General features: G+C 45.3%; 1 protein-coding gene across 2 annotated transcripts in view; it reads right to left on the bottom strand.

Moving 5' to 3' along the window:
* The window catches only part of ubr2 (ubiquitin protein ligase E3 component n-recognin 2), a 111,206-nt gene that overhangs the window by 19,099 nt on the left and 65,508 nt on the right, over nt 1-26,599 (bottom strand). The window contains exons 21-35 of one of the 2 annotated variants that reach the window (XM_072450369.1): nt 22,586-22,710; nt 19,256-19,308; nt 19,076-19,182; nt 17,699-17,955; nt 12,369-12,468; nt 12,140-12,246; nt 11,174-11,257; nt 10,186-10,370; nt 6,548-6,650; nt 6,187-6,289; nt 5,878-5,962; nt 3,737-3,898; nt 1,886-1,980; nt 1,755-1,842; nt 1-64 (exon numbers count right to left, since the gene is read on the bottom strand). The exon at nt 1-64 is cut by the window's left edge and continues 85 nt beyond it. In XM_072450369.1, the coding sequence (XP_072306470.1) occupies nt 1-64; nt 1,755-1,842; nt 1,886-1,980; nt 3,737-3,898; nt 5,878-5,962; nt 6,187-6,289; nt 6,548-6,650; nt 10,186-10,370; nt 11,174-11,257; nt 12,140-12,246; nt 12,369-12,468; nt 17,699-17,955; nt 19,076-19,182; nt 19,256-19,308; nt 22,586-22,710 (1,718 nt within the window). Of the gene's footprint in view, nt 65-1,754; nt 1,843-1,885; nt 1,981-3,736; nt 3,899-5,877; nt 5,963-6,031; nt 6,290-6,547; nt 6,651-10,185; nt 10,371-11,173; nt 11,258-12,139; nt 12,247-12,368; nt 12,469-17,698; nt 17,956-19,075; nt 19,183-19,255; nt 19,309-22,585; nt 22,711-26,599 lie in introns of those variants that run through there. The other variant, XR_011927684.1, reaches the window with a different exon arrangement.

The following is a 26,599-nucleotide window of genomic DNA, read 5'->3' as shown; positions in this document are numbered from 1 at the left end:
AACTTTATAAACGGTCAAACTGAAAGTGCTCATCATCTCAGACAGAGACGAACAGAACATACTTCTGAGGAAGAGGAGGAGGAAGAGGAGGAAGAGGAGGGAAGAGGAGGAGGGAGAGGAAGAGGAGGAGGAGGGAGAGGAAGAGGAGGAGGAGGGAGAGGAGGAGGGAGAGGAAGAGGAGGAGGAAGAGGAGGAAGAGGAGGAGGGAGAGGAAGAGGAGGGAGAGGAAGAGGAAGAGGAGGAAGAGGAGGAGGAAGAGGGAGAGGAAGAGGAGGAGGAGGAGGAGGGAGAGGAAGAGGAGGAGGAGGAAGAGGGAGAGGAGGAAGAGGAGGAGGAGGGAGAGGAAGAGGAGGAGGAGGGAGAGGAAGAGGAGGAAGAGGAGGAGGGAGAGGAAGAGGAGGGAGAGGAGGAAGAGGAGGAGGAGGAGGAAGAGGAGGAAGAGGAGGACGAGGAGGAGGAAGAGGAGGAAGAGGAGGAAGAGGAGGAGGGAGAGGAAGAGGAGGGAGAGGAGGAGGAGGAAGTGGAGGAGGAAGAGGAGGAGGAGGGAGAGGAAGAGGAGGAGGAGGGAGAGGAGGAGGGAGAGGAAGAGGAGGAGGAAGAGGAGGAAGAGGGAGAGGAAGAGGAGGAAGAGGAGGAGGGAGAGGAAGAGGAGGGAGAGGAAGAGGAAGAGGAGGAAGAGGAGGAGGAAGAGGGAGAGGAAGAGGAGGAGGAGGAGGAGGGAGAGGAAGAGGAGGAGGAGGAAGAGGGAGAGGAGGAAGAGGAGGGAGAGGAAGAGGAGGAGGAGGGAGAGGAAGAGGAGGAAGAGGAGGAGGGAGAGGAAGAGGAGGGAGAGGAGGAAGAGGAGGAGGAGGAGGAAGAGGAGGAAGAGGAGGAAGAGGAGGACGAGGAGGAGGAAGAGGAGGAAGAGGAAGAGGAGGAGGAGGGAGAGGAGGAGGGAGAGGAGGAAGAGGAAGAGGAGGAGGGAGAGGAGGAGGAAGAGGAGGAGGAGGGAGAGGAAGAGGAGGAAGAGGAGGAAGAGGAGGAGGAGGGAGAGGAGGAGGGAGAGGAAGAGGAGGAGGAAGAGGAGGAAGAGGGAGAGGAAGAGGAGGAGGAGGGAGAGAGGGAGAGGAGGAGGAGGAGGAAGAGGAGGAGGAGGGAGAGGAAGAGGAGGAAGAGGGAGAGGGAGAGGAGGAAGAGGGAGAGGGAGAGGAGGAAGAGGAGGAGGAGGGAGAGGAAGAGGAGGAGGAAGAGGGAGAGGAAGAGGAGGAAGAGGAGGAGGGAGAGGAAGAGGAGGGAGAGGAGGAAGAGGAGGAGGAGGAGGAAGAGGAGGAGGAGGAAGAGGAGGAGGAGGAAGAGGAGGAGGAGGAGGGAGAGGAGGAGGAGGGAGAGGAGGAGGGAGAGGAAGAGGAGGAGGAAGAGGAGGAGGAAGAGGAAGAGGAGGAGGAAGAGGAGGAGCAGGGAGAGGAAGAGGAGGAGGAGGAAGAGGAGGGAGAGGAGGAGGAGGGAGTGGAGGAGGGAGAGGAAGAGGAGGAGGAAGAGGAGGAAGAGGAAGAGGGAGAGGAAGAGGAGGAGGAGGGAGAGGAGGAGGAGGGAGAGGAAGAGGAGGAGGAAGAGGAGGAGGGAGAGAGGGAGAAAACAGAATAAAAAACATATTTCATATTTCCTCTGGACATGAAAGTCGTTCACATGTTTTAGTTGGAAATATAATATATAATATCATAAATATATCTCATGTTCATAAATGTTTCAGGGTCAGATTATGGGCGGAGACTCACTCAGGGACAAAATCCAAGTCAAATCCTTCTGGTGCAGCAGGCCCCGCCCCCTCCGCCTCATCAGGCCCCGCCCCCTCTGCCTCATCTGTTTGACACAGGTTCAATAAATCAAGAAACACAAATCTATTTCCGTTTGTTTGACAGTTTAAACTTACCAGAGTTGCACCGCAGTGCCGCCAGCTGCAGGTTGGTGGCGCTCATCCAGGTGTCCAGGCTCTGCACAGCGCTGCAGCAGCACAAGACTCAGGTTAGACTCATCTCCATTTTTAAACAGTTTAAAATATAAAAGACAAAACAAGACCATAGAGCGAAATTACAAATGGAAATCAACAAAAGAAACACAATTATAACCAAAACATTTCAATAAAAGTCCCAGTGGGTTCACAATCAAATTTGTCAATTTCCATATAAAACAATATTATAATATTATTATTTATTTCATGGCTTTTTTCCTGCTGCCAAAATGACATTCAAAGGTATTTTTCAATTCAATCCATGGCAGGAGTTTTAAAGCCCAAGTTCATCGTTCTAAAGTTCAGAGGAAGCAACAGGACCAGCAATAACCCTGCCCCTCAAAACTGCCTTAGCTGCATCCCAGAGAATGGGAGGAGAAACTTCAAGATTGTCTTTTCCTCTACATACGTCCAATGTCCTTCGTCATCATCTGCACGGTGGCAGAGTGGTTAGCGCCCTCGCCTCCCAAGAAGGAGATGGTGGGTTCAGGGTTAGAGTGTGGAGTCTGCAGGTCCTCCCCCTGTTACCATGGGAACTCACTCTAAAAGTGTGGGTTAATAATAATAATAATAATACCTTTTATTTATATAGGGCTTTGACATAAACAAATCTGCATCTTTATCTTTGGGGTTCTGGCGTTGATGCAGAGCAAGCTAGCTTAAAGGCGGTATGGACGATTTTTCGGCAATTTAAGAACGCAGGCGGAAGTGCGCATGCGCACTCCCCCGTGCGGACTGATACAACACACACGTGCGTTTGTTTATTAGCGCAACGGAGCGCATCGCATCGCTCGTCTCCCGTAGATTTCTGTCCACTTCTGCGTCAGCTCGGACTGTCTTCATCGAACCGTCTTCATTGTCTTCATTTTGTCCCGTACACTGAGGGAACTATATTATGATAGATCCATGCGCTTAGGCACGCGGAAACGTGGGGACGAGCCTGACGCGGCTGCAGGCGAGCGGTAGGTGCGTTTTATGATTGATACATGGCAGGACAAATGATTTATCCACGCCACGAGGAAATATGATTAAAAATTTGCTGAAAAAAAATTGTCCATACCACCTTTAAGTGTAGCATTGAAGCCTGTTTTTCTGCCTGGTTGTTCTTAGACATGTTCCCGGGTCTCTCCAGGTGAACTTGTAGTAAGGACGGGTTATTCCCGGGTCTCTCCAGGTGAACTTGTAGTAAGGACGGGTTATTCCCGGGTCTCTCCAGGTGAACTTGTAGTAAGGACGGGTTATTGCCGGGTCTCTCCAGGTGAACTTGTAGTAAGGACGGGTTATTCCCGGGTCTCTCCAGGTGAACTTGTAGTAAGGACGGGTTATTGCCGGGTCTCTCCAGGTGAACTTGTAGTAAGGACGGGTTATTCCCGGGTCTCTCCAGGTGAACTTGTAGTAAGGACGGGTTATTCCCGGGTCTCTCCAGGTGAACTTGTAGTAAGAACGGGTTATTCCCGGGTCTCTCCAGGTGAACTTGTAGTAAGGACGGGTTATTGCCGGGTCTCTCCAGGTGAACTTGTAGTAAGGACGGGTTATTGCCGGGTCTCTCCAGGTGAACTTGTAGTAAGGACGGGTTATTCCCACGGGTCCAACCGCAGCAGTCGTCCAGAAGAGAGTTTAAAATCTAAAATAACTGTTCAAGTTATACAATTATTTAGATTAAAAAATGTATTATGGGTTAGCCCAAACCACGAGTCACACTTTAACTGGTTGCCGGGCGGTTGTTTGGGGAACAGAAGGGTGCTTTACCTGGTTGCCGGGGCTGTTGCCGGGGGTAACAGAGGGATAACTGTGTTGCTGAGACATTCACACAGTGGACACAGAAACTCTCCATTCTCCACGTCGAAACTTGTGTGTCCTCGAAGACGCTGCTGCCGCCGCTGCTCCTTCTGCTGCACCGCCTCGAAGTATCTAGTACACACACACACATATATAATATATATATAACTAATACTACAGTAATACTACAGTCTGCTGCACCACCTCGAAGTATCTAGTACACACACACACACATATATATATATATATATATATATATATATATATATATATATATATATATATATATATATCCATCCATCCATCCATTTTCTACCGCTTGTTCCCTTTCGGGGTCGCGGGTGACTGGAGCCTATCCCAGTGACTTCGGGCCTTAGGCGGGGTACACCCTGGACAGTGGCAAACTTGTCGCAGGTTTAACACAGAGACATAGACATTACAGACAGTTCACGCTCACATTCATTCACTAGGGCCAATTTAGAGTCACCAATTTGACCGAACACATGCATGTGATTGGACGGTGGGAGAAGCCGGAGAACCCGGAGAGAACCCACGATAACACGGGGAGAACATGCAGACTCCACCCAGAGAGATCATGTGATGTAGGTCTGGTCCGGGAATCGAACCCATGATCTCCTTCTTGGGAGGCAAGAGCGCTAACCGCCTTTGCACCGTGCACCCTATATATATATATAAATAACTAATACTACAGTCTGCTGCACCGCCTCGAAGTATCTAGTACACACAAATTGCCACCGTCGCAGAGATAAATATTTCCATCCAATGATCATATTGTAGGTCAGTTTTTTAAATGTAGACCTTTAAATGACCTTTAAATGACCTTTAGATGACACATGTAGAACACGAACGTCTCATTGGTTCTGTTTAAGTTCGACGATGTTTGCAAAGGTTACAAGGATTTCTATGTTTTCAAAATGGCAGCTTTGTTCAGACGTCGTCATGACCACACCCTGATACTTGTGACGTGGTCATGACCACACCTCATGACCACACCCTGATACTTGTGACGTGGTCATGACCACACCTCATGACCACACCCTGATACTTGTGACGTGGTCATGACCACATCTCATAACCACACCCTGATACTTGTGACGTCGTCATGACCACACCCTGATACTTGTGACGTCGTCATGACCACACCCTGATACTTGTGACGTGGTCATGACCACACCTCATGACCACACCCTGATACTTGTGACGTGGTCATGACCACATCTCATAACCACACCCTGATACTTGTGACGTCGTCATGACCACACCCTGATACTTGTGACGTCGTCATGACCACACCCTGATACTTGTGACGTGGTCATGACCACACCTCATGACCACACCCTGATAATTGTGACGTCGTCATGACCACACCTCATGACCACACCCTGATATTTGTGATGCCGTCATGACCACACCCTGATACTTGTGACGTCGTCATGACCACACCTCATGACCACACCCTGATACTTGTGACGTCGTCATGACCACACCCTGATACTTGTGACGTGGTCATGACCACACCTCATGACCACACCCTGATAATTGTGACGTCGTCATGACCACACCTCATGACCACACCCTGATATTTGTGATGCCGTCATGACCACACCCTGATACTTGTGACGTCGTCATGACCACACCTCATGACCACACCTCATGACCACACCCTGATACTTGTGACATCGTCATGACCACACCTCATGACCACACCCTGATACTGGTGACGTCGTCATGACCACACCTCATGACCACACCCTGATACTGGTGACGTCGTCATGACCACACCTCATGACCACACCCTGATACTTGTGACGTCGTCATGACCACACCTCATGACCACACCTCTTGACCACACCTCATGACCACACCCTGATACTTGTGACGTCGTCATGACCACACCCTGATACTTGTGACGTCGTCATGACCACACCCTGATACTTGTGACGTCGTCATGACCACACCCTGATACTTGTGACGTCGTCATGACCACACCCTGATACTTGTGACGTGGTCATGTTCCGTGTGAAATGGACCCATGAATGTTCTGGCATGTTTAAACTGTAAAAGTGATTGATGCAGAGGCAGTTACAAACCTCTGCCAGCAGGTGGCGTGCATGATGTGTCCACAGCTCGCCGTGTGGATCCCCAGAGCCAGCTCCGGACTCATGAACAGAACGTCTGAAACAGAACCACAAACACCTCTGCTCTGTGATTGACTGGCGTGTCTCATTGGCTGGCGTGTCTCACCTCTGCTCTGTGATTGGCTGGCGTGTCTCACCTCTGCTCTGTGATTGGCTGGCGTGTCTCACCTCTGCTCTGTGATTGGCTGGCGTGTCTCACCTCTGCTCTGTGATTGGCTGGCGTGTCTCACCTCTGCTCTGTGATTGGCTGGCGTGTCTCACCTCTGCTCTGTGATTGGCTGCAGGATGATTGGCGGTTCTGGGAGAGGACAGTGGATCTTTGGACAAAGGCGGCGAGGACCATTGCTCTGCCCTGAGCGCGCACCTGAAACTCAATCGTTTAGTCACATAAAAGATCACAGACCTCGTGATTTGATTTTTGCAATACTTGATAATCATTTGCACTGTATATTTTTCAATTAGAATTAGAAGAGTGTGAATTATGCAGTAGCAACAACATAAATACAACAGTCAGACTGTGACTATGATGATGACCCTGCACTGCATCTGCGTCGGACATATAAAACAAGTGCATCGGCAGCCCAGGTCGGAGAGGAAAGGGTTAGGGTCAGAGGTCACTCACCTCCTGCTCCTCCTGACACAGGATACAGGTCACATGACTAACAGAAGCCACACCCACTCGGCCCGGCCCCACACACACCCGAGCTCCAGGTGAATCCTGACACCTGAGAAGAACGCACTGTCAAGAAACCATGGCAACGCACTGTCAAGAAACCATGGCAACGCACTGTCAAGAAACCATGGCAACCATATAATATTACAAACGTTACAATACGTTATAATACTACAAACGTTATAATACTGCAAGCGTTATAATACTACAAGCGTTATAATACTACAAACGTTATAATACTACAAGCGTTATAATACTACAAACGTTACAATACTACAAACGTTATAATACTACAAACGTTATAATACTACAAGCGTTATAATACTACAAATGTTACAATACTACAAACGTTATAATACTACAAATGTTACAATACTACAAACGTTATAATACTACAAACGTTATAATACTACAAGCGTTATAATACTACAAATGTTACAATACTACAAACGTTATAATACTACAAATGTTACAATACTACAAACGTTATAATACTGCAAGCATTATAATACTACAAGCGTTATAATACTACAAACGTTATAATACTACAAGCGTTATATACTACAAACGTTACAATACTACAAACGTTATAATACTACAAGCGTTATAATACTACAAGTGTTATATACTACAAACGTTACAATACTACAAGCGTTATAATACTACAAATGTTACAATACTACAAGCGTTATATACTACAAACGTTACAATACTACAAACGTTATAATACTACAAGCGTTATAATACTACAAGCGTTATATACTACAAACGTTACAATACTACAAACGTTATAATACTACAAGCGTTATATACTACAAACGTTACAATACTACAAACGTTATAATACTACAAGCGTTATAATACTACAAGCGTTATAATACTACAAACGTTATAATACTACAAGCGTTATAATACTACAAATGTTACAATACTACAAACGTTATAATACTGCAAGCATTATAATACTACAAGCGTTATAATACTACAAACGTTATAATACTACAAGCGTTATATACTACAAACGTTACAATACTACAAACGTTATAATACTACAAACGTTATAATACTACAAGCGTTATATACTACAAACGTTACAATACTACAAACGTTATAATACTACAAATGTTACAATACTACAAACGTTATAATACTGCAAGCATTATAATACTACAAATGTTACAATACTACAAACGTTATAATACTGCAAGCATTATAATACTACAAGCGTTATAATACTACAAACGTTATAATACTACAAGCGTTATATACTACAAACGTTACAATACTACAAACGTTATAATACTACAAACGTTATAATACTACAAGCGTTATATACTACAAACGTTACAATACTACAAACGTTATAATACTACAAATGTTACAATACTACAAACGTTATAATACTACAAACGTTACAATACTACAAGCGTTATAATACTACAAGCGTTATAATACTACAAGCGTTATAATACTACAAACGTTATAATACTACAAACGTCATAATACTAAATACTACAAACGTTATAATACTACAAATGTTATAATACTACAAGCGTTATACTACTACAAACGTTATAATACTACAAACGTTATAATACTACATACGTTATAATACTACTACAAATGTTATACTACTACAAACGTTACAATACTACAAGCGTTATAATACTACAAACGTTACAATACTACAAACGTTATAATACTACAAACGTTATAATACTACAAGCGTTACAATACTACAAGCGTTATAATACTACAAACGTTACAATACTACAAACGTTATAATACTACAAGCGTTATAATACTACAAGCATTATAATACTACAAACGTTATAATACTACAAATGTTATAATACTACAAACGTTACAATACTACAAACGTTATAATACTATAAACGTTATACTACTACAAGCGTTATATTACTACAAACGTTATAATACTACAAACGTTATAATACTACAAATGTTATAATACTACAAGCGTTATACTACTACAAATGTTACAATACCACAAGCGTTATAATACTACAAGCGTTATAATACTACAAACGTTATACTACTACAAACGTTACAATACTACAAGTGTTATAATACTACAAACGTTATAACACAACAAACGTTATACTACTACAAACGTTATAATACTACAAGCGTTATAAATACTACAAACGTTATAATACTACAAGCGTTATAATACTACAAACGTTATAATACTACAAGCGTTATAATACTACAAGCGTTATAATACTACAAGCGTTATAATACTACAAGCGTTATAATACTACAAACGTTATAATACTACCAACGTTATAATACTACAAGCGTTATAATACTACAAGCGTTATAATACTACAAACGTTATAATACTACCAACGTTACAATACTACAAACTTTACAATACTACAAGCGTTATAATACTACAAACGTTATAATACTACAAGCGTTATAATACTACAAATGTTATAATACTATAAGCGTTATAATACTACAAACGTTATAATACTACAAACGTTACAATACTACAAGCGTTATAATACTACAATAATTATTAAATTAAATAACAATACACAAACAGACGCAGACAGACGCAAACAGACCCACAGACCCGCACACAGACGCACACAGACGCACACAGACGCACACAGACCCACACAGATTCACACAGACGGACACAGACGCCTACAGACGCCCACAGACGCACACAGACACACACAGACTCACACACACAGACGCATACAGACACACACAGACACACACAGACACACACAGACACACACACACACAAACAGACTCACACAGACTCACACAGACGCACACAGACTCACACAGACTCGCACAGACTCACACAGACGCACACACAGACGCTCGCACAGACTCACAGACTCGCACAGACACACACAGACACACACAGACGCACACAGACTCACACAGAGTCACACAGACTCACACAGACGCACACAGACACAGACGCACACAGACTCACACAGACGCACACAGACACAGACGCACACAGACTCACACAGACGCACACAGACAGACACACACACACAGACACACACATACACACACACACACAAGAGAAAAACGGCATGTGACAAACTGCATTTGTTTGTGTGTCGTAAAGATGGAGCAGAGAATGTTTACTCCAGGGAGGGGTGTAGCACCCCAGGGAGGGGTGTAGCACCCCAGGGGAGTTAGGTAAACATTACCCAGGCTTTATCTCTAAGGAAAAATACCAACTGTTGTAAAAGACAAGTGCCTTGATGTGAAGCTGACCAATGAGAATGTGACCCGCTTATTTCATAATATCTAATAAAACCAACCTGCAAGAGAAAAAACGTGGTGAGACCAAGGAGGGTCACCGGGCTGCTTACAACAGCCTGGTGACCCGGCCCGGCGGTTTCTCCCATGCAGCTGCACAAAAGTCTGACGTTTCTGTGTCGTTTCATATTCTAAGTTGAATTGTGTTCTCTGTGTGTTAAGGAATAGCATTGGTGTATGTCTCATTTCTTGACAGTGAGCGATCGAGTGAAATGAATGACAATAAGCCTAACCCTGGCTTAGAGTTCAAGTTAGAGTGTCTGAACCTGTGCAGTTCAGTGGCACTGCTGCAGGGGGCGCTCTCTGGCTCCAGGCTCTGCTCAAACAGCTCCTTGTTTTCGTTGATGAAGTGTTTTTGCATCGCGCTCATTTGAGCCATGACTTTCTCTCGACGTAAACGAGCCATCTCGGCTTTTCTCTTCCTCTCGGCTTTGTCTCGCTCACGAACCTTCTGCAAACAAGACAACACCAGGTTTACAAGTGTTGAACATGAACATTCAAACTGGGTTATCTGACAGAAATAATACATCATATATAATAATACATAATAATATATAATAATACATAATCATATATAATAATACATAATATATAATACATAATAATATATAATAATACATAATATATAATAATACATAATATTACGGTGGCAAAGGCGGTTAGCGCTCTTGCCTCCCAAGAAGGAGATAATGGGTTCGATTCCCGGACCAGACCTACATCACATGATCTCTCTGGGTGGAGTCTGCATGTTCTCCCCGTGTTATCGTGGGTTCTCTCCGGGTTCTCCGGCTTCTCCCACCGTCCAATCACATGCATGTGTTCGGTCAAATTGGTGACTCTAAATTGGCCCTAGTGAATGAATGTGAGCGTGAACTGTCTGTAATGTCTATGTCTCTGTGTTGGCCCTGCGACAAGTTGGCCACTGTCCAGGGTGTACCCCGCCTAAGGCCCGAAGTCACTGGGATAGGCTCCAGTCACCCGCGACCCCGAAAGGGAACAAGCGGTAGAAAATGGATGGATGGATGGATATAAAAATACAAAATATATAATCATACATAATCATATATAATAATACATAATATATAATCATACATAATAATATATAATAATACATAATATATAATAATACAAAATATATAATCATACATAATCATATATAATAATACATAATATATAATCATACATAATAATATATAATAATACATAATATATAATAATACATAATCATATATGATCATAATGAAAGTAGCTCACGTCGTCAGGATCTGGTGCCGAGTTCAGAGACACAGATGAACCTGACACAGAGCGCTGCCTCCAGCTCTTAATGTACGACACGGCCTGAAAAGAACACACAACTGCTCAGACAGACACACAACAAACACACAACTGCTCAGACAAACACAAAACTGCTCAGACAAACACACAACTGCTCAGACAGACACACAACAAACACACAACTGCTCAGACAAACACAAAACTGCTCAGACAAACACACAACTGCTCAGACAAACACACAACTGCTCAGACAGACACACAACAAACACACAACTGCTCAGACAAACACAAAACTGCTCAGACAAACACACAACTGCTCAGACAGACACACAACAAACACACAACTGCTCAGACAAACACACAACAAACACAAAACTGCTCAGACAAACACACAACTGCTCAGACAGACACACAACAAACACACAACTGCTCAGACAAACACACAACTGCTCAGACAGACACACAACAAACACACAACTGCTCAAACAAACACACAACTGCTCAGACAGACACACAACAAACACACAACTGCTCAAACAAACACACAACAAACACACAACTGTTCAAACAAACACACATCAAACACACAACTGCTCAGACAGACACACAACAAACACACAACTGCTCAAACAAACACACAACAAACACACAACTGCTCAGACAGACACACAACAAACACACAACTGCTCAGACAGACACAACAAACACACAACTGCTCAGACAAACACGAGTAATAGTACTCTGAGTAGCAGTAGTAGTATGTCTACACGAGTAATAGTACTCTGAGTAGCAGTAGTAGTATGTCTACATGTGTAATAGTACTCTGAGTAGCAGTAGTAGTATGTCTACACGAGTAATAGTACTCTGAGTAGCAGTAGTAGTATGTCTACACGAGTAATAGTACTCTGAGTAGCAGTAGTAGTATTTTACATGTACAGGTAGTACCTTGAGTATCCAGCCGATCATGTCTTTGTGGAGCTCTAAATGTGGCGCGTTGTGGAGCGTTTCCAAGAGCGCGAGCAGCGAGCCGCACGAGCCGCACGAGCCGAGCTCTGGCGAGACACGAGATAAACACAAACAGTCAAACGCAGCACGAGCCTGAGAAACAGCACAATGTGAAGGAGGAGTAATAGTAATAGTAATAGTAATAGTAGAAGTAATTAAAGTATTTTACTCTGAATCTTGATGCTGTAGTTGAACGTGAGCTCGTCTTCGCTGTTGGATTCGAGCTGCTGCTTTTCCTCGATCAAACCCATCGCAATGAGGTGCAGCACCTGAACACATCACCAGAGGGAGTTTAAACACCTGAACACACCACCAGAGCCACTTTAAACACCTGAACACACCACCAGAGGGAGTTTAAACACCTGAACACAACACCAGAGACACTTTAAACACCTGAACACAACACCAGAGACACTTTAAACACAACACCAGAGACACTTTAAACACCTGAACACAACACCAGAGACACTTTAAACACCTGAACACACCACCAGAGGGAGTTTAAACACCTGAACACAACACCAGAGACACTTTAAACACCTGAACACATCACCAGAGACACTTTAAACACCTGAACACACCACCAGAGACACTTTAAACACCTGAACACACAACCAGAGGGAGTTTAAACACCTGAACACACCACCAGACACTTTAAACACCTGAACACACCACCAGAGGGAGTTTAAACACCTGAACACACCACCAGAGACACTTTAAACACCTGAACACAACACCAGAGACACTTTAAACACCTGAACACAACACCAGAGACACTTTAAACACCTGAACACACCACCAGAGGGAGTTTAAACACCTGAACACACCACCAGAGACACTTTAAACACCTGAACACAACACCAGAGACACTTTAAACACCTGAACACAAACCAGAGACACTTTAAACACCTAAACACACCACCAGAGACACTTAAAACACCTGAACGCACCACCAGAGACACTTTAAACAACTGAACACACCACCAGAGACACTTTAAACACCTGAACGCACAACCAGAGTCACACCACCAGAGACACTTTAAACACCTGAACGCACCACCAGAGACACTTTAAACACCTGAACACAACACCAGAGACACTTTAAACACCTGAACGCACCACCAGAGACACTTTAAACACCTGAACACAACACCAGAGACACTTTAAACACCTGAACACACCACCAGAGACACTTTAAACACCTGAACGCACCACCAGAGACACTTTAAACACCTGAACACAACACCAGAGACACTTTGAACACCTGAACACACCACCAGAGGGAGTTTAAACACCTGAACACACCACCAGAGACACTTTAAACACCTGAACACACCACCAGAGACACTTTAAACACCTGAAAACACCACCAGAGACACTTTAAACACCTGAACACATCACCAGAGACACTTTAAACACCTGAACACACCACCAGAGACACTTTAAACACCTGAACGCACCACCAGAGACACTTTAAACACCTGAACACAACACCAGAGACGCTTTAAACACCTGAACACAACACCAGAGACACTTTAAACACCTGAACACACCACCAGAGACACTTTAAACACCTGAACGCACCACCAGAGACACTTTAAACACCTGAACACAACACCAGAGACACTTTGAACACCTGAACACACCACCAGAGGGAGTTTAAACACCTGAACACACCACCAGAGACACTTTAAACACCTGAACACACCACCAGAGGGAGTTTAAACACCTGAACACACCACCAGAGACACTTTAAACACCTGAACACAACACCAGAGACACTTTAAACACCTGAACACAACACCAGAGACACTTTAAACACCTGAACACACCACCAGAGGGAGTTTAAACACCTGAACACACCACCAGAGACACTTTAAACACCTGAACACAACACCAGAGACACTTTAAACACCTGAACACAAACCAGAGACACTTTAAACACCTAAACACACCACCAGAGACACTTAAAACACCTGAACGCACCACCAGAGACACTTTAAACAACTGAACACACCACCAGAGACACTTTAAACACCTGAACGCACAACCAGAGTCACACCACCAGAGACACTTTAAACACCTGAACGCACCACCAGAGACACTTTAAACACCTGAACACAACACCAGAGACACTTTAAACACCTGAACGCACCACCAGAGACACTTTAAACACCTGAACACAACACCAGAGACACTTTAAACACCTGAACACACCACCAGAGACACTTTAAACACCTGAACGCACCACCAGAGACACTTTAAACACCTGAACACAACACCAGAGACACTTTGAACACCTGAACACACCACCAGAGGGAGTTTAAACACCTGAACACACCACCAGAGACACTTTAAACACCTGAACACACCACCAGAGACACTTTAAACACCTGAAAACACCACCAGAGACACTTTAAACACCTGAACACATCACCAGAGACACTTTAAACACCTGAACACACCACCAGAGACACTTTAAACACCTGAACGCACCACCAGAGACACTTTAAACACCTGAACACAACACCAGAGACGCTTTAAACACCTGAACACAACACCAGAGACACTTTAAACACCTGAACACACCACCAGAGACACTTTAAACACCTGAACGCACCACCAGAGACACTTTAAACACCTGAACACAACACCAGAGACACTTTGAACACCTGAACACACCACCAGAGGGAGTTTAAACACCTGAACACACCACCAGAGACACTTTAAACACCTGAACACACCACCAGAGACACTTTAAACACCTGAACACATCACCAGAGACACTTTAAACACCTGAACACACCACCAGAGACACTTTAAACACCTGAACACACAACCAGAGGGAGTTTAAACACCTGAACACACCACCAGACACTTTAAAAACCTGAACACACCACCAGAGACACTTTAAACACCTGAACACACCACCAGAGGGAGTTTAAACACCTGAACACACCACCAGAGACACTTTAAACACCTGAACACAACACCAGAGACACTTTAAACACCTGAACACAACACCAGAGACACTTTAAACACCTGAACACACCACCAGAGGGAGTTTAAACACCTGAACACACCACCAGAGACACTTTAAACACCTGAACACAACACCAGAGACACTTTAAACACCTGAACACAAACCAGAGACACTTTAAACACCTGAACACACCACCAGAGGGAGTTTAAACACCTGAACACACCACCAGAGACACTTAAAACACCTGAACGCACCACCAGAGACACTTTAAACAACTGAACGCACAACCAGAGACACACCACCAGAGACACTTTAAACACCTGAACGCACAACCAGAGACACACCACCAGAGACACTTTAAACACCTGAACGCACCACCAGAGACACTTTAAACACCTGAACGCACCACCAGAGACACTTTAAACACCTGAACACAACACCAGAGACACTTTAAACACCTGAACACAACACCAGAGACACTTTAAACACCTGAACGCACCACCAGAGACACTTTAAACACCTGAACACAACACCAGAGACACTTTAAACACCTGAACACACCACCAGAGACACTTTAAACACCTGAAAACACCACCAGAAACACTTTAAACACCTGAACACACCACCAGAGACACTTTAAACACCTGAACGCACCACCAGAGACACTTTAAACACCTGAACGCAACACCAGAGACACTTTAAAAACCTGAACACAACACCAGAGATACTTTAAACACCTGAACACACCACCAGAGACACTTTAAAAACCTGAACACAAGACCAGAGACACTTTAAACACCTGAACACACCACCAGAGACACTTTAAACACCTGAACGCACCACCAGAGACACTTTAAACACCTGAACACAACACCAGAGACACTTTAAACAGCTGAACACACCACCAGAGGGAGTTTAAACACCTGAACACACCACCAGAGACACTTTAAACACCTGAACACAATACCAGAGACACTTTAAACACCTGAACACACCACCAGAGACACTTTAAACACCTGAACACACCACCAGAGACACTTTAAACACCTGAACACACCACCAGAGACACTTTAAACACCTGAACACAACACCAGAGACACTTTAAACACCTGAACACACCACCAGAGACACTTTAAACACCTGAACACACCACCAGAGACACTTTAAACACCTGAACACAACACCAGAGACACTTTAAACACCTGAACACACCACCAGAGGGAGTTTAAACACCTGAACACACCACCAGACACTTTAAACACCTGAACACACCACCAGAGACACTTTAAACACCTGAACACAACACCAGAGACACTTTAAACACCTGAACACACCACCAGAGACACTTTAAACACCTGAACACACCACCAGAGACACTTTAAACACCTGAACACAACACCAGAGACACTTTAAACACCTGAACACACCACCAGAGGGAGTTTAAACACCTGAACACACCACCAGACACTTTAAACACCTGAACACACCACCAGAGATACTTTAAACACCTGAACACAACACCAGAGACACTTTAAACACCTGAACACACCACCAGAGACACTTTAAACACCTGAACGCACCACCAGAGACACTTTAAACACCTGAACACAACACCAGAGACACTTTAAACACCTGAACACAACACCAGAGACACTTTAAACACCTGAAACCACCACCAGAGGGAGTTTAAACACCTGAACACACCACCAGACACTTTAAACACCTGAACACAACACCAGAGACACTTTAAACACCTGAAACCACCACCAGAGGGAGTTTAAACACCTGAACACACCACCAGAGACACTTAAAACACCTGAACGCACAACCAGAGACACACCACCAGAGACACTTTAAACACCTGAACACAACACCAGAGACACTTTAAACACCTGAACACAACACCAGAGACACTTTAAACACCTGAACACACCACCAGAGACACTTTGAACACCTGAACACACCACCAGAGGGAGTTTAAACACCTGAACACACCACCAGAGACACTTTAAACACCTGAACACACCACCAGAGACACTTTAAACACAACACCAGAGACACCTTAAACACCTGAACACACTTTAAACACCTGAACACACCACCAGAGACACTTTAAACACCTGAACACACCACCAGAGACACTTTAAACACCTGAACACACCACCAGAGACACCTTAAACACCTGAACACACTTTAAACACCTGAACACACCACCAGAGGGAGTTTAAGATAAGAGGCAGAATAACAACTGACATTTACAAATGACAACGTTTAGGGGCGGAGCTGTGGCCTCTTCGTGTGGGGGCGGAGCTGTGGTCCTGGGGGCAGAGCTGTGGTCCGTGTGGGGGCGGAGCTGTGGTCCGTGTGGGGGCGGAGCTGTAGTCCGTGTGGGGGCGGAGCTGTAGTCTGTGTGGGTTGTGTAAAAATGTGTCTGTGGCCAGTTGAGTCAGGCTTTAGTATTTACAGTGTACTTACTCTGGAACAGTACTTGTACTTGTACTTGTACTTGTACTCACCCTCTGGAGCATACTCTCAGTGAAGCCGGCGGAGCCCGGTTCTGAGGCCCACTGCAGGACTGAAGCTTCCAGACTCAGGAGAACGTCGCTCTGAAGAACATTCACCAGACTCGCAAACAGAGGGCAGAACGGAGGAGGCACAGGAGGAACCAGGGCAGCCTCAGGACCGGGCCCAGAACTAGGACCAGGGCCAGAACTAGGACCAGGACTGGACCCTGGACCAGGACCAGACTGACGGCTCTTCCTCTGGGCCTCCTCTGCCTGAAACAAAACAGAACCAGGTCTAAACCAGGTCAGAGCCAGGACTAAACCAGGACTAACCCAGGACTAACCCAGGACTAAACCAGGACTAAACCAGGACTAACCCAGGACTAACCCAGGACTAAACCAGGACTAACCCAGGACTAAACCAGGACTAAACCAGGACTAAACCAGGACTGACACAGGACTAAACCAGGACTAAACCAGGACTAAACCAGGACTAAACCAGGACTAACCCAGGACTAAACCAGGACTAACCCAGGACTAAACCAGGACTAAACCAGGACTGACACAGGACTAAACCAGGACTAAACCAGGACTAAACCAGGACTAAACCAGGTCTAAACCAGGTCTAAACCAGGACTAAACCAGGACTAAACCAGGTCTAAACCAGGTCTAAACCAGGACTAAACCAGGACTCAACCAGGACTAAACCAGGACTAAACCAGGTCTAAACCAGGACTAACCCAGGACTAAACCAGGACTAAACCAGGACTAAATCAGGACTAATCCAGGACTAAACCAGGATTGACACAGGACTAAACCAGGACTAAACCAGGTCTAAACCAGGACTAAACCAGGTCTAAACCAGGACTAAACCAGGACTAAACCAGGTCTAAACCAGGTCTAAACCAGGACTAAACCAGGACTAAACCAGGACTAAACCAGGACTAAACCAGGACTAAACCAGGACTAAACCAGGACTCAACCAGGACTAAACCAGGTCTAAACCAGGACTCAACCAGGACTCAACCAGGACTAAACCAGGACTAAACCAGGACTAAACCAGGACTAAACCAGGTCTAAACCAGGACTAAACCAGGTCTAAACCAGGTCTAAACCAGGACTAAACCAGGACTCAACCAGGACTAAACCAGGACTAAACCAGGACTAAACCAGGACTAAACCAGGACTAAACCAGGACTAAACCTGCCAAGCAGCAAAATAAATAGTTCCTTTATTTCTGACATTAGATATAATAAATAGAATGTATAGAATAAATATACATTTGAACTTCATTCATAAAGAAGTTGCTCTTCATGGTTTGGGGTCAGGGCAAACACTGAAACCACAATGATGACAAAGTGAAGTATCGATTGGTCAGCTGTGAAATACTGGCCTTTGATTGGTCAGCGCGGCTGTAGTGGTGGAAGTAAAGGTTAAAGTGTTTGTTCCACTCGGGCTTGAGTTCGTACAGGCCCCGCCCTGTCACGCCAGGCTTCCTAAAACAAAAAACAACAAAGGTAACAGATCAGAACGGCTCAGATCGTGCATCAGGCGCAGTCTCATTCTGACCTGAAGGAGGCGACACTGTCAATGACGCGCTCCAAACCCGTCTCTTTGTTTCCCTGAAAAACAAAATCAAGTGTCTCAGTTAAAACAACTACATTCATCCCAACAACACAACAACACAACAACACAAGCTCCTCCCTCCGACACAAATGTTCAGGATTGTCCTTATTCAGTCTAAAAAGCCTTGATTTAGTCTTGGTTTTTCCACTCTCGCTGCTCCACCCTAACATTTAATCCAGGAGCATCTATGCAAATATACATATGTATATATATATATATATTATATATATAAGATAAGATAAGATAATCCTGTATTGTCCCACATGGGGAAATTTCATTGTTGCAACGCAGGTAGATACAGAAGAAAAGAACAGATCACTTATAGGAAGTTTGAAAAACACTCTCAGTAGAAGATCTCCTATAAACAAAAACTCTTATAGACAAAACCTCCCATTTCCCAACAAGGGATGGATCGGAAAAATAATAAAGGTAAAGATAAATAAATAAATACATAAATATCATGTCATGTGATCACCACAGTAATTGCACATCAGGGACAGAGAGTGTCCTGCAGGGGACAGAGTGTCCTGCAGGGACAGAGTGTCTTGCAGGGGACAGAGTGTCCTGAGGGGGCGACACTCATGGTCCAGCATAGATGTGAGTTTAGCCAGGACCCTTCTGTCCCCCACCTCCTGCACCGAGTCCAGAGGACAGCCCAGGACGGAGCTTTGTCCAGCTTCTTCCTCTCCCTCTGTGATGACCACACCTACAGGAGCTGATGCACCACAGAGGAGGAGAAGGTCTTCAGGAGTGGCCCTGTCAGGAGCGGCCCTGTCAGGAGCGGCCCTGTCACTCCAAAAGACCTGAGTCTCCTCAGGAGGTGGAGCCGACTCTGGCTCTTCCTGTTCAGTCTGTGTTATGAGTCCAGTTTGTGGTTCAGATGAAACACCAGGTCCTTGTATGAGTCACTCTCTCAATGTCCCGTCCCTGGATGTTCACTGGTGAGGGGGCGTGGCCTGTCCCGTCCCTGGATGTTCACTGGTGAGGGGGGCGTGGCCTGTCCCGTCCCTGGATGTTCACTGGTGAGGGGGGCGTGGCCTGTCCCGTCCCTGGATGTTCACTGGTAAAGGGGGCGTGGCCTCTCCTTGGTCTTCTGCGTTGATGAGGAGGAGGTTCCACAAAGTCCTGCTCCAGTCCTCTGTCCTCTGTCCTCTGTCCTCCACATCATCGTCTGTGATGAGTCCCATGATGGCAGAGTGGTCAGAGAACTTCTGCAGGACACAGCTGTCCATGTCTGAGGTCTGCAGTGTAGAGGGTGAAGAGAAAGGGCGCGAGGACAGTGCCCTGGGGCCCCCCCACACTGCAGGTCCCCCACACTGCAGGTCCTCCACACTGCAGGTCCCCCACATTGCAGGTCCCACACTGCAGGTCCCCCACACTGCAGGTCCCACACTGCAGGTCCCCCACACTGCAGGTCCCCCACACTGCAGGTCCCCCACACTGCAGGTCCCACACTGTCCCCCACACAGACCTGTGGTACCAGACAGGAGGTCTTCAGACCTGTGGTACCAGCCTCAGCTTCAGACTCATGTTGAAGACATGCTCCATAACTCCACACAGTTCATCTGCAGGACTTAAGGAGCCTGGGGCTGATGCCTCAGGTCCTGCTCCTTCCTCACTTTAATCCTCTTCAGCTCACTCCTCACCTGAGCTGCTGTGACAGTCAGTGGATGGCAGGGGGACTGTGTGCTGGGGGGATGGGTGAGTCCAGGGGGACTGTGTGCTGGGGGGACGGGTGAGTCCAGGGGGACTGTGTGCTGGGGGGACGGGTGAGTCCAGGGGGAGTGTTTGCTGGTGGGACGGGTGAGTCCAGGGGGACTGTGTGCTGGGGGGACGGGTGAGTCCAGGGGGACTGTTTGCTGGGGGGACGGGTGAGTCCAGGGGGACTGTGTGCTGGGGGGACGGGTGAGTCCAGGGGGACTGTGTGCTGGGGGGACGGGTGAGTCCAGGGGGACTGTTTGCTGGTGGGACGGGTGAGTCCAGGGGGACTGTTTGCTGGTGGGACGGGTGAGTCCAGGGGGACTGTGTGCTGGGGGGACGGGTGAGTCCAGGGGGACTGTTTGCTGGGGGGACGGGTGAGTCCAGGGGGACTGTGTGCTGGGGGGACAGGTGAGTCCAGGCGAAGTGGGGAGCTGATGGTCCGGGGCGGAGAAGTGAAGAGGAACAGATGCAGGGCATCGTCCAGCTGTGGAAGAGGGAGCATGCAGCTGTGCAGGGGGAGGAGTCTGTGCAGGGGGAGGGGTCTGTGCAGGGGGAGGGGTCTGTGCAGGGGGAGGGGTCTGTGCAGGGGGAGGAGTCTGTGCAGGGGGAGGAGTCTGTGCAGGGGGAGGAGTCTGTGCAGAGGGACCGATCAAATCTCAAGAAGTGAGTATTTAAATCATTCACTCACTGAAGATCCCCCTCTGTCTGGACGTGCCTTGGAGCCGAGGCACATCACAATGACACGACAAAAACACTCAATTATCCAGCCGAACAAAGTCAAAACAAGTTGAATTAAAGCGATTCCAGCGCGTGTCCGATCGTACGTATGTAAAGTAGAAAAAAATGTTTACAAAATACAAAAGATAAAGCACAATAAGTGTGATAAAAGTGTGAGTAAAGAGCTGTACCGGCGCCTATGTGACGTAATATATATACGTGTATATATATAGGCAAGGCAAGTTTATTTGTAGAGCACATTTCATACACAAGGCAATTCAAAGCTTCACAGCAGGAAAAATGCATTAAAATCACAGAGAAATTACAGAAACAGAAATGCAATAAAATTAACTAAATTAAAATTATCAATCCAACTGATTCAGGACTAAACTCCACGTTTAGTCCTGACTCTGGCACCAGCAGGAGGCTGGTCCCTGAGGTCCTCAGAGTCTGAGATGGTTCATATGGCACTAACATGTCTGAGATGTACTTTGGTACTAGGCCATGGAGAGACTTGTACACAAGCAGAGCTGCTTTAAAGTCTATTCTCTCAGCCACTATATTATACATGTATACATGTATATATGTATATATCTCAAAGTCAGAGAGAAATTAGTCTTTTATGTTGCTGCTGTAGAAAAGTTCCACATATACAGTTGTTGTTGAGTGTAACTGGAGCAGAGCTCTGACCAGCTCACTGAGGCCAGTGGTCAGAGGATTTGGGGCGTGGCAACGATTTGTACAATCTGCTCCCAAAAGAACAGAGGGACTAGAAATACTACCAGCGTTTTGCCGATGCGACTCGAGCAGAAAATATAAGCCAAACTTTAGGGTGAAAGTGTTTGTTTCACTGACGTTCTCAGGCAGAGCTTTGACCAGCTCGCTGTGCGCCATCGGTCTGACGCACAAGTGATGAACGATCTCCCTCCTGACCTCCTCCAGAGGCTCCACCTGCCCCACGCCAGGCACGAAGCGCTCTCCTGAGACACACACAAGTGTTACACTACTGAGACACACACAAGTGTTACACTACTGAGACACACACAAGTGTTACACTACTGAGACACACACAAGTGTTACACTACTGAGACACACACATGTGTTACACTACTGAGACACACACAAGTGTTACACTACTGAGACACACACAAGTGTTACACTACTGAGACACACACAAGTGTTACACTACTGAGACACATACAAGTGTTACACTACTGAGACACACACAAGGGTTACACTACTGAGACACACACAAGTGTTACACTACTGAGACACACACAAGTGTTACACTACTGAGACACACACAAGGGTTACACTACTGAGACACACACAAGGGTTACACTACTGAGACACACACAAGTGTTACACTACTGAGACACACACAAGTGTTACACTACTGAGACACACACAAGTGTTACACTACTGAGACACACACAAGTGTTACACTACTGAGACACACACATGTGTTACACTACTGAGACACACACAAGTGTTACACTACTGAGATACACACATGTGTTACACTACTGAGACACACACATGTGTTACACTACTGAGACACACACAAGTGTTACACTACTGAGACACACACAAGTGTTACACTACTGAGACACAAACAAAAGTTACACTACTGATACACACACAAGTGTTACACTACTGAGACACACACATGTGTTACACTACTGAGACACACACAAGTGTTACACTACTGAGACACACACAAGTGTTACACTACTGAGACACACACATGTGTTACACTACTGAGACACACACAAGTGTTACACTACTGAGACACACACAAGTGTTACACTACTGAGACACAAACAAGAGTAACACTACTGAGACACACACAAGCGTTACACTACTGAGACACACACAAGCGTTACACTACTGAGACACACACAAGCGTTACACTACTGAGACACACACAAGCGTTACACTACTGAGACACACACAAGTGTTACACTACTGAGACACACACAAGTGTTAGACTACTGAGACACACACAAGTGTTACACTACTGAGACACACACAAGTGTTACACTACTGAGACACACACAAGTGTTACACTATTGAGACACACACAAGTGTTACACTACTGAGACACACACAAGAGTTACACTACTGAGACACACACAAGTGTTACACTACTGAGACACACACATGTGTTACACTACTGAGACACACACAAGTGTTACACTACTGAGACACACACATGTGTTACACTACTGAGACACACACAAGTGTTACACTACTGAGACACACACAAGAGTTACACTACTGAGACACACACATGTGTTACACTACTGAGACACACACAAGTGTTACACTACTGAGACACACACAAGTGTTACACTACTGAGACACACACATGTGTTACACTACTGAGACACACACAAGTGTTACACTACTGAGACACACACAAGTGTTACACTACTGAGACACAAACAAGAGTAACACTACTGAGACACACACAAACGTTACACTACTGAGACACACACAAGTGTTACACTACTGAGACACACACAAGTGTTACACTACTGAGACACACACAAGTGTTACACTACTGAGACACACACAAGTGTTACACTACTGAGACACAAACAAGAGTTACACTACTGAGACACACACAAGCGTTACACTACTGAGACACACACAAGAGTAACACTACTGAGACACACACAAGCGTTACAATTCTGAGACACACACATGTGTTACACTACTGAGACACACACAGGTGTTACACTACTGGGACACACACAAGTGTTACACTACTGAGACACAAACAAGAGTAACACTACTGAGACACACACATGTGTTACACTACTGAGACACACACAAGTGTTACACTACTGAGACACACACAAGTGTTACACTACTGAGACACAAACAAGAGTAACACTACTGAGACACACACAAGTGTTACACTACTGAGACACACACAAGTGTTACACTACTGAGACACAAACAAGAGTAACACTACTGAGACACACACAAGCGTTACAATACTGAGACACACACAAGAGTTACACTACTGAGACACACACAAGAGTAACACTACTGAGACACACACATGTGTTACACTACTGAGACACACACAAGTGTTACACTACTGAGACACACACAAGTGTTACACTACTGAGACACACACAAGTGTTACACTACTGAGACACAAACAAGAGTAACACTACTGAGACACACACATGTGTTACACTACTGAGACACACACAAGTGTTACACTACTGAGACACACACAAGTGTTACACTACTGAGACACACACAAGTGTTACACTACTGAGACACACACAAGTGTTACACTACTGAGACACAAACAAGAGTAACACTACTGAGACACACACAAGTGTTACACTACTGAGACACACACAAGTGTTACACTACTGAGACACAAACAAGAGTAACACTACTGAGACACACACAAGCGTTACAATACTGTGACACACAGAAGAGTTACACTACTGAGACACACACAAGCGTTACACTACTGAGACACACACAAGAGTAACACTACTGAGACACACACAAGCGTTACAATTCTGAGACACACACAAGAGTTACACTACTGAGACACACACAAGCGTTACACTACTGAGACACACACAAGCGTTACACTACTCAGACACACACAAGAGTTACACTACTGAGACACACACAAGTGTTACACTACTGAGACACACACAAGCGTTACAATACTGAGACACACACAAGAGTTACACTACTGAGACACACACAAGTGTTACACTACTGAGACACACACAAGCGTTACACTACTGAGACACACACAAGTGTTACACTACTGAGACACACACAAGTGTTACACTACTGAGACACACACAAGTGTTACACTACTGAGACACACACATGTGTTACACTACTGAGACACACACAAGTGTTACACTACTGAGACACACACAAGTGTTACACTACTGAGACACAAACAAGAGTAACACTACTGAGACACACACAAACGTTACACTACTGAGACACACACAAGTGTTACACTACTGAGACACACACAAGTGTTACACTACTGAGACACACACAAGTGTTACACTACTGAGACACACACAAGTGTTACACTACTGAGACACAAACAAGAGTTACACTACTGAGACACACACAAGCGTTACACTACTGAGACACACACAAGAGTAACACTACTGAGACACACACAAGCGTTACAATTCTGAGACACACACAAGAGTTACACTACTGAGACACACACATGTGTTACACTACTGAGACACACACAGGTGTTACACTACTGGGACACACACAAGTGTTACACTACTGAGACACAAACAAGAGTAACACTACTGAGACACACACATGTGTTACACTACTGAGACACACACAAGTGTTACACTACTGAGACACACACAAGCGTTACAATACTGAGACACACACAAGAGTTACACTACTGAGACACACACAAGTGTTACACTACTGAGACACACACAAGCGTTACACTACTGAGACACACACAAGTGTTACACTACTGAGACACACACAAGTGTTACACTACTGAGACACACACAAGTGTTACACTACTGAGACACACACATGTGTTACACTACTGAGACACACACAAGTGTTACACTACTGAGACACACACAAGTGTTACACTACTGAGACACAAACAAGAGTAACACTACTGAGACACACACAAACGTTACACTACTGAGACACACACAAGTGTTACACTACTGAGACACACACAAGTGTTACACTACTGAGACACACACAAGTGTTACACTACTGAGACACACACAAGTGTTACACTACTGAGACACAAACAAGAGTTACACTACTGAGACACACACAAGCGTTACACTACTGAGACACACACAA

Source organism: Eucyclogobius newberryi, unplaced genomic scaffold, assembly GCF_026437365.1.
Source record: "Eucyclogobius newberryi isolate DKJ021-1_F unplaced genomic scaffold, fEucNew1.0.hap1 SCAF_18, whole genome shotgun sequence".
In the NCBI taxonomy this organism is placed as follows: domain Eukaryota; kingdom Metazoa; phylum Chordata; class Actinopteri; order Gobiiformes; family Gobiidae; genus Eucyclogobius; species Eucyclogobius newberryi.
Note: the sequence above shows the minus strand (reverse complement) of the source record. Positions and strands in the feature narration are given on the sequence as shown.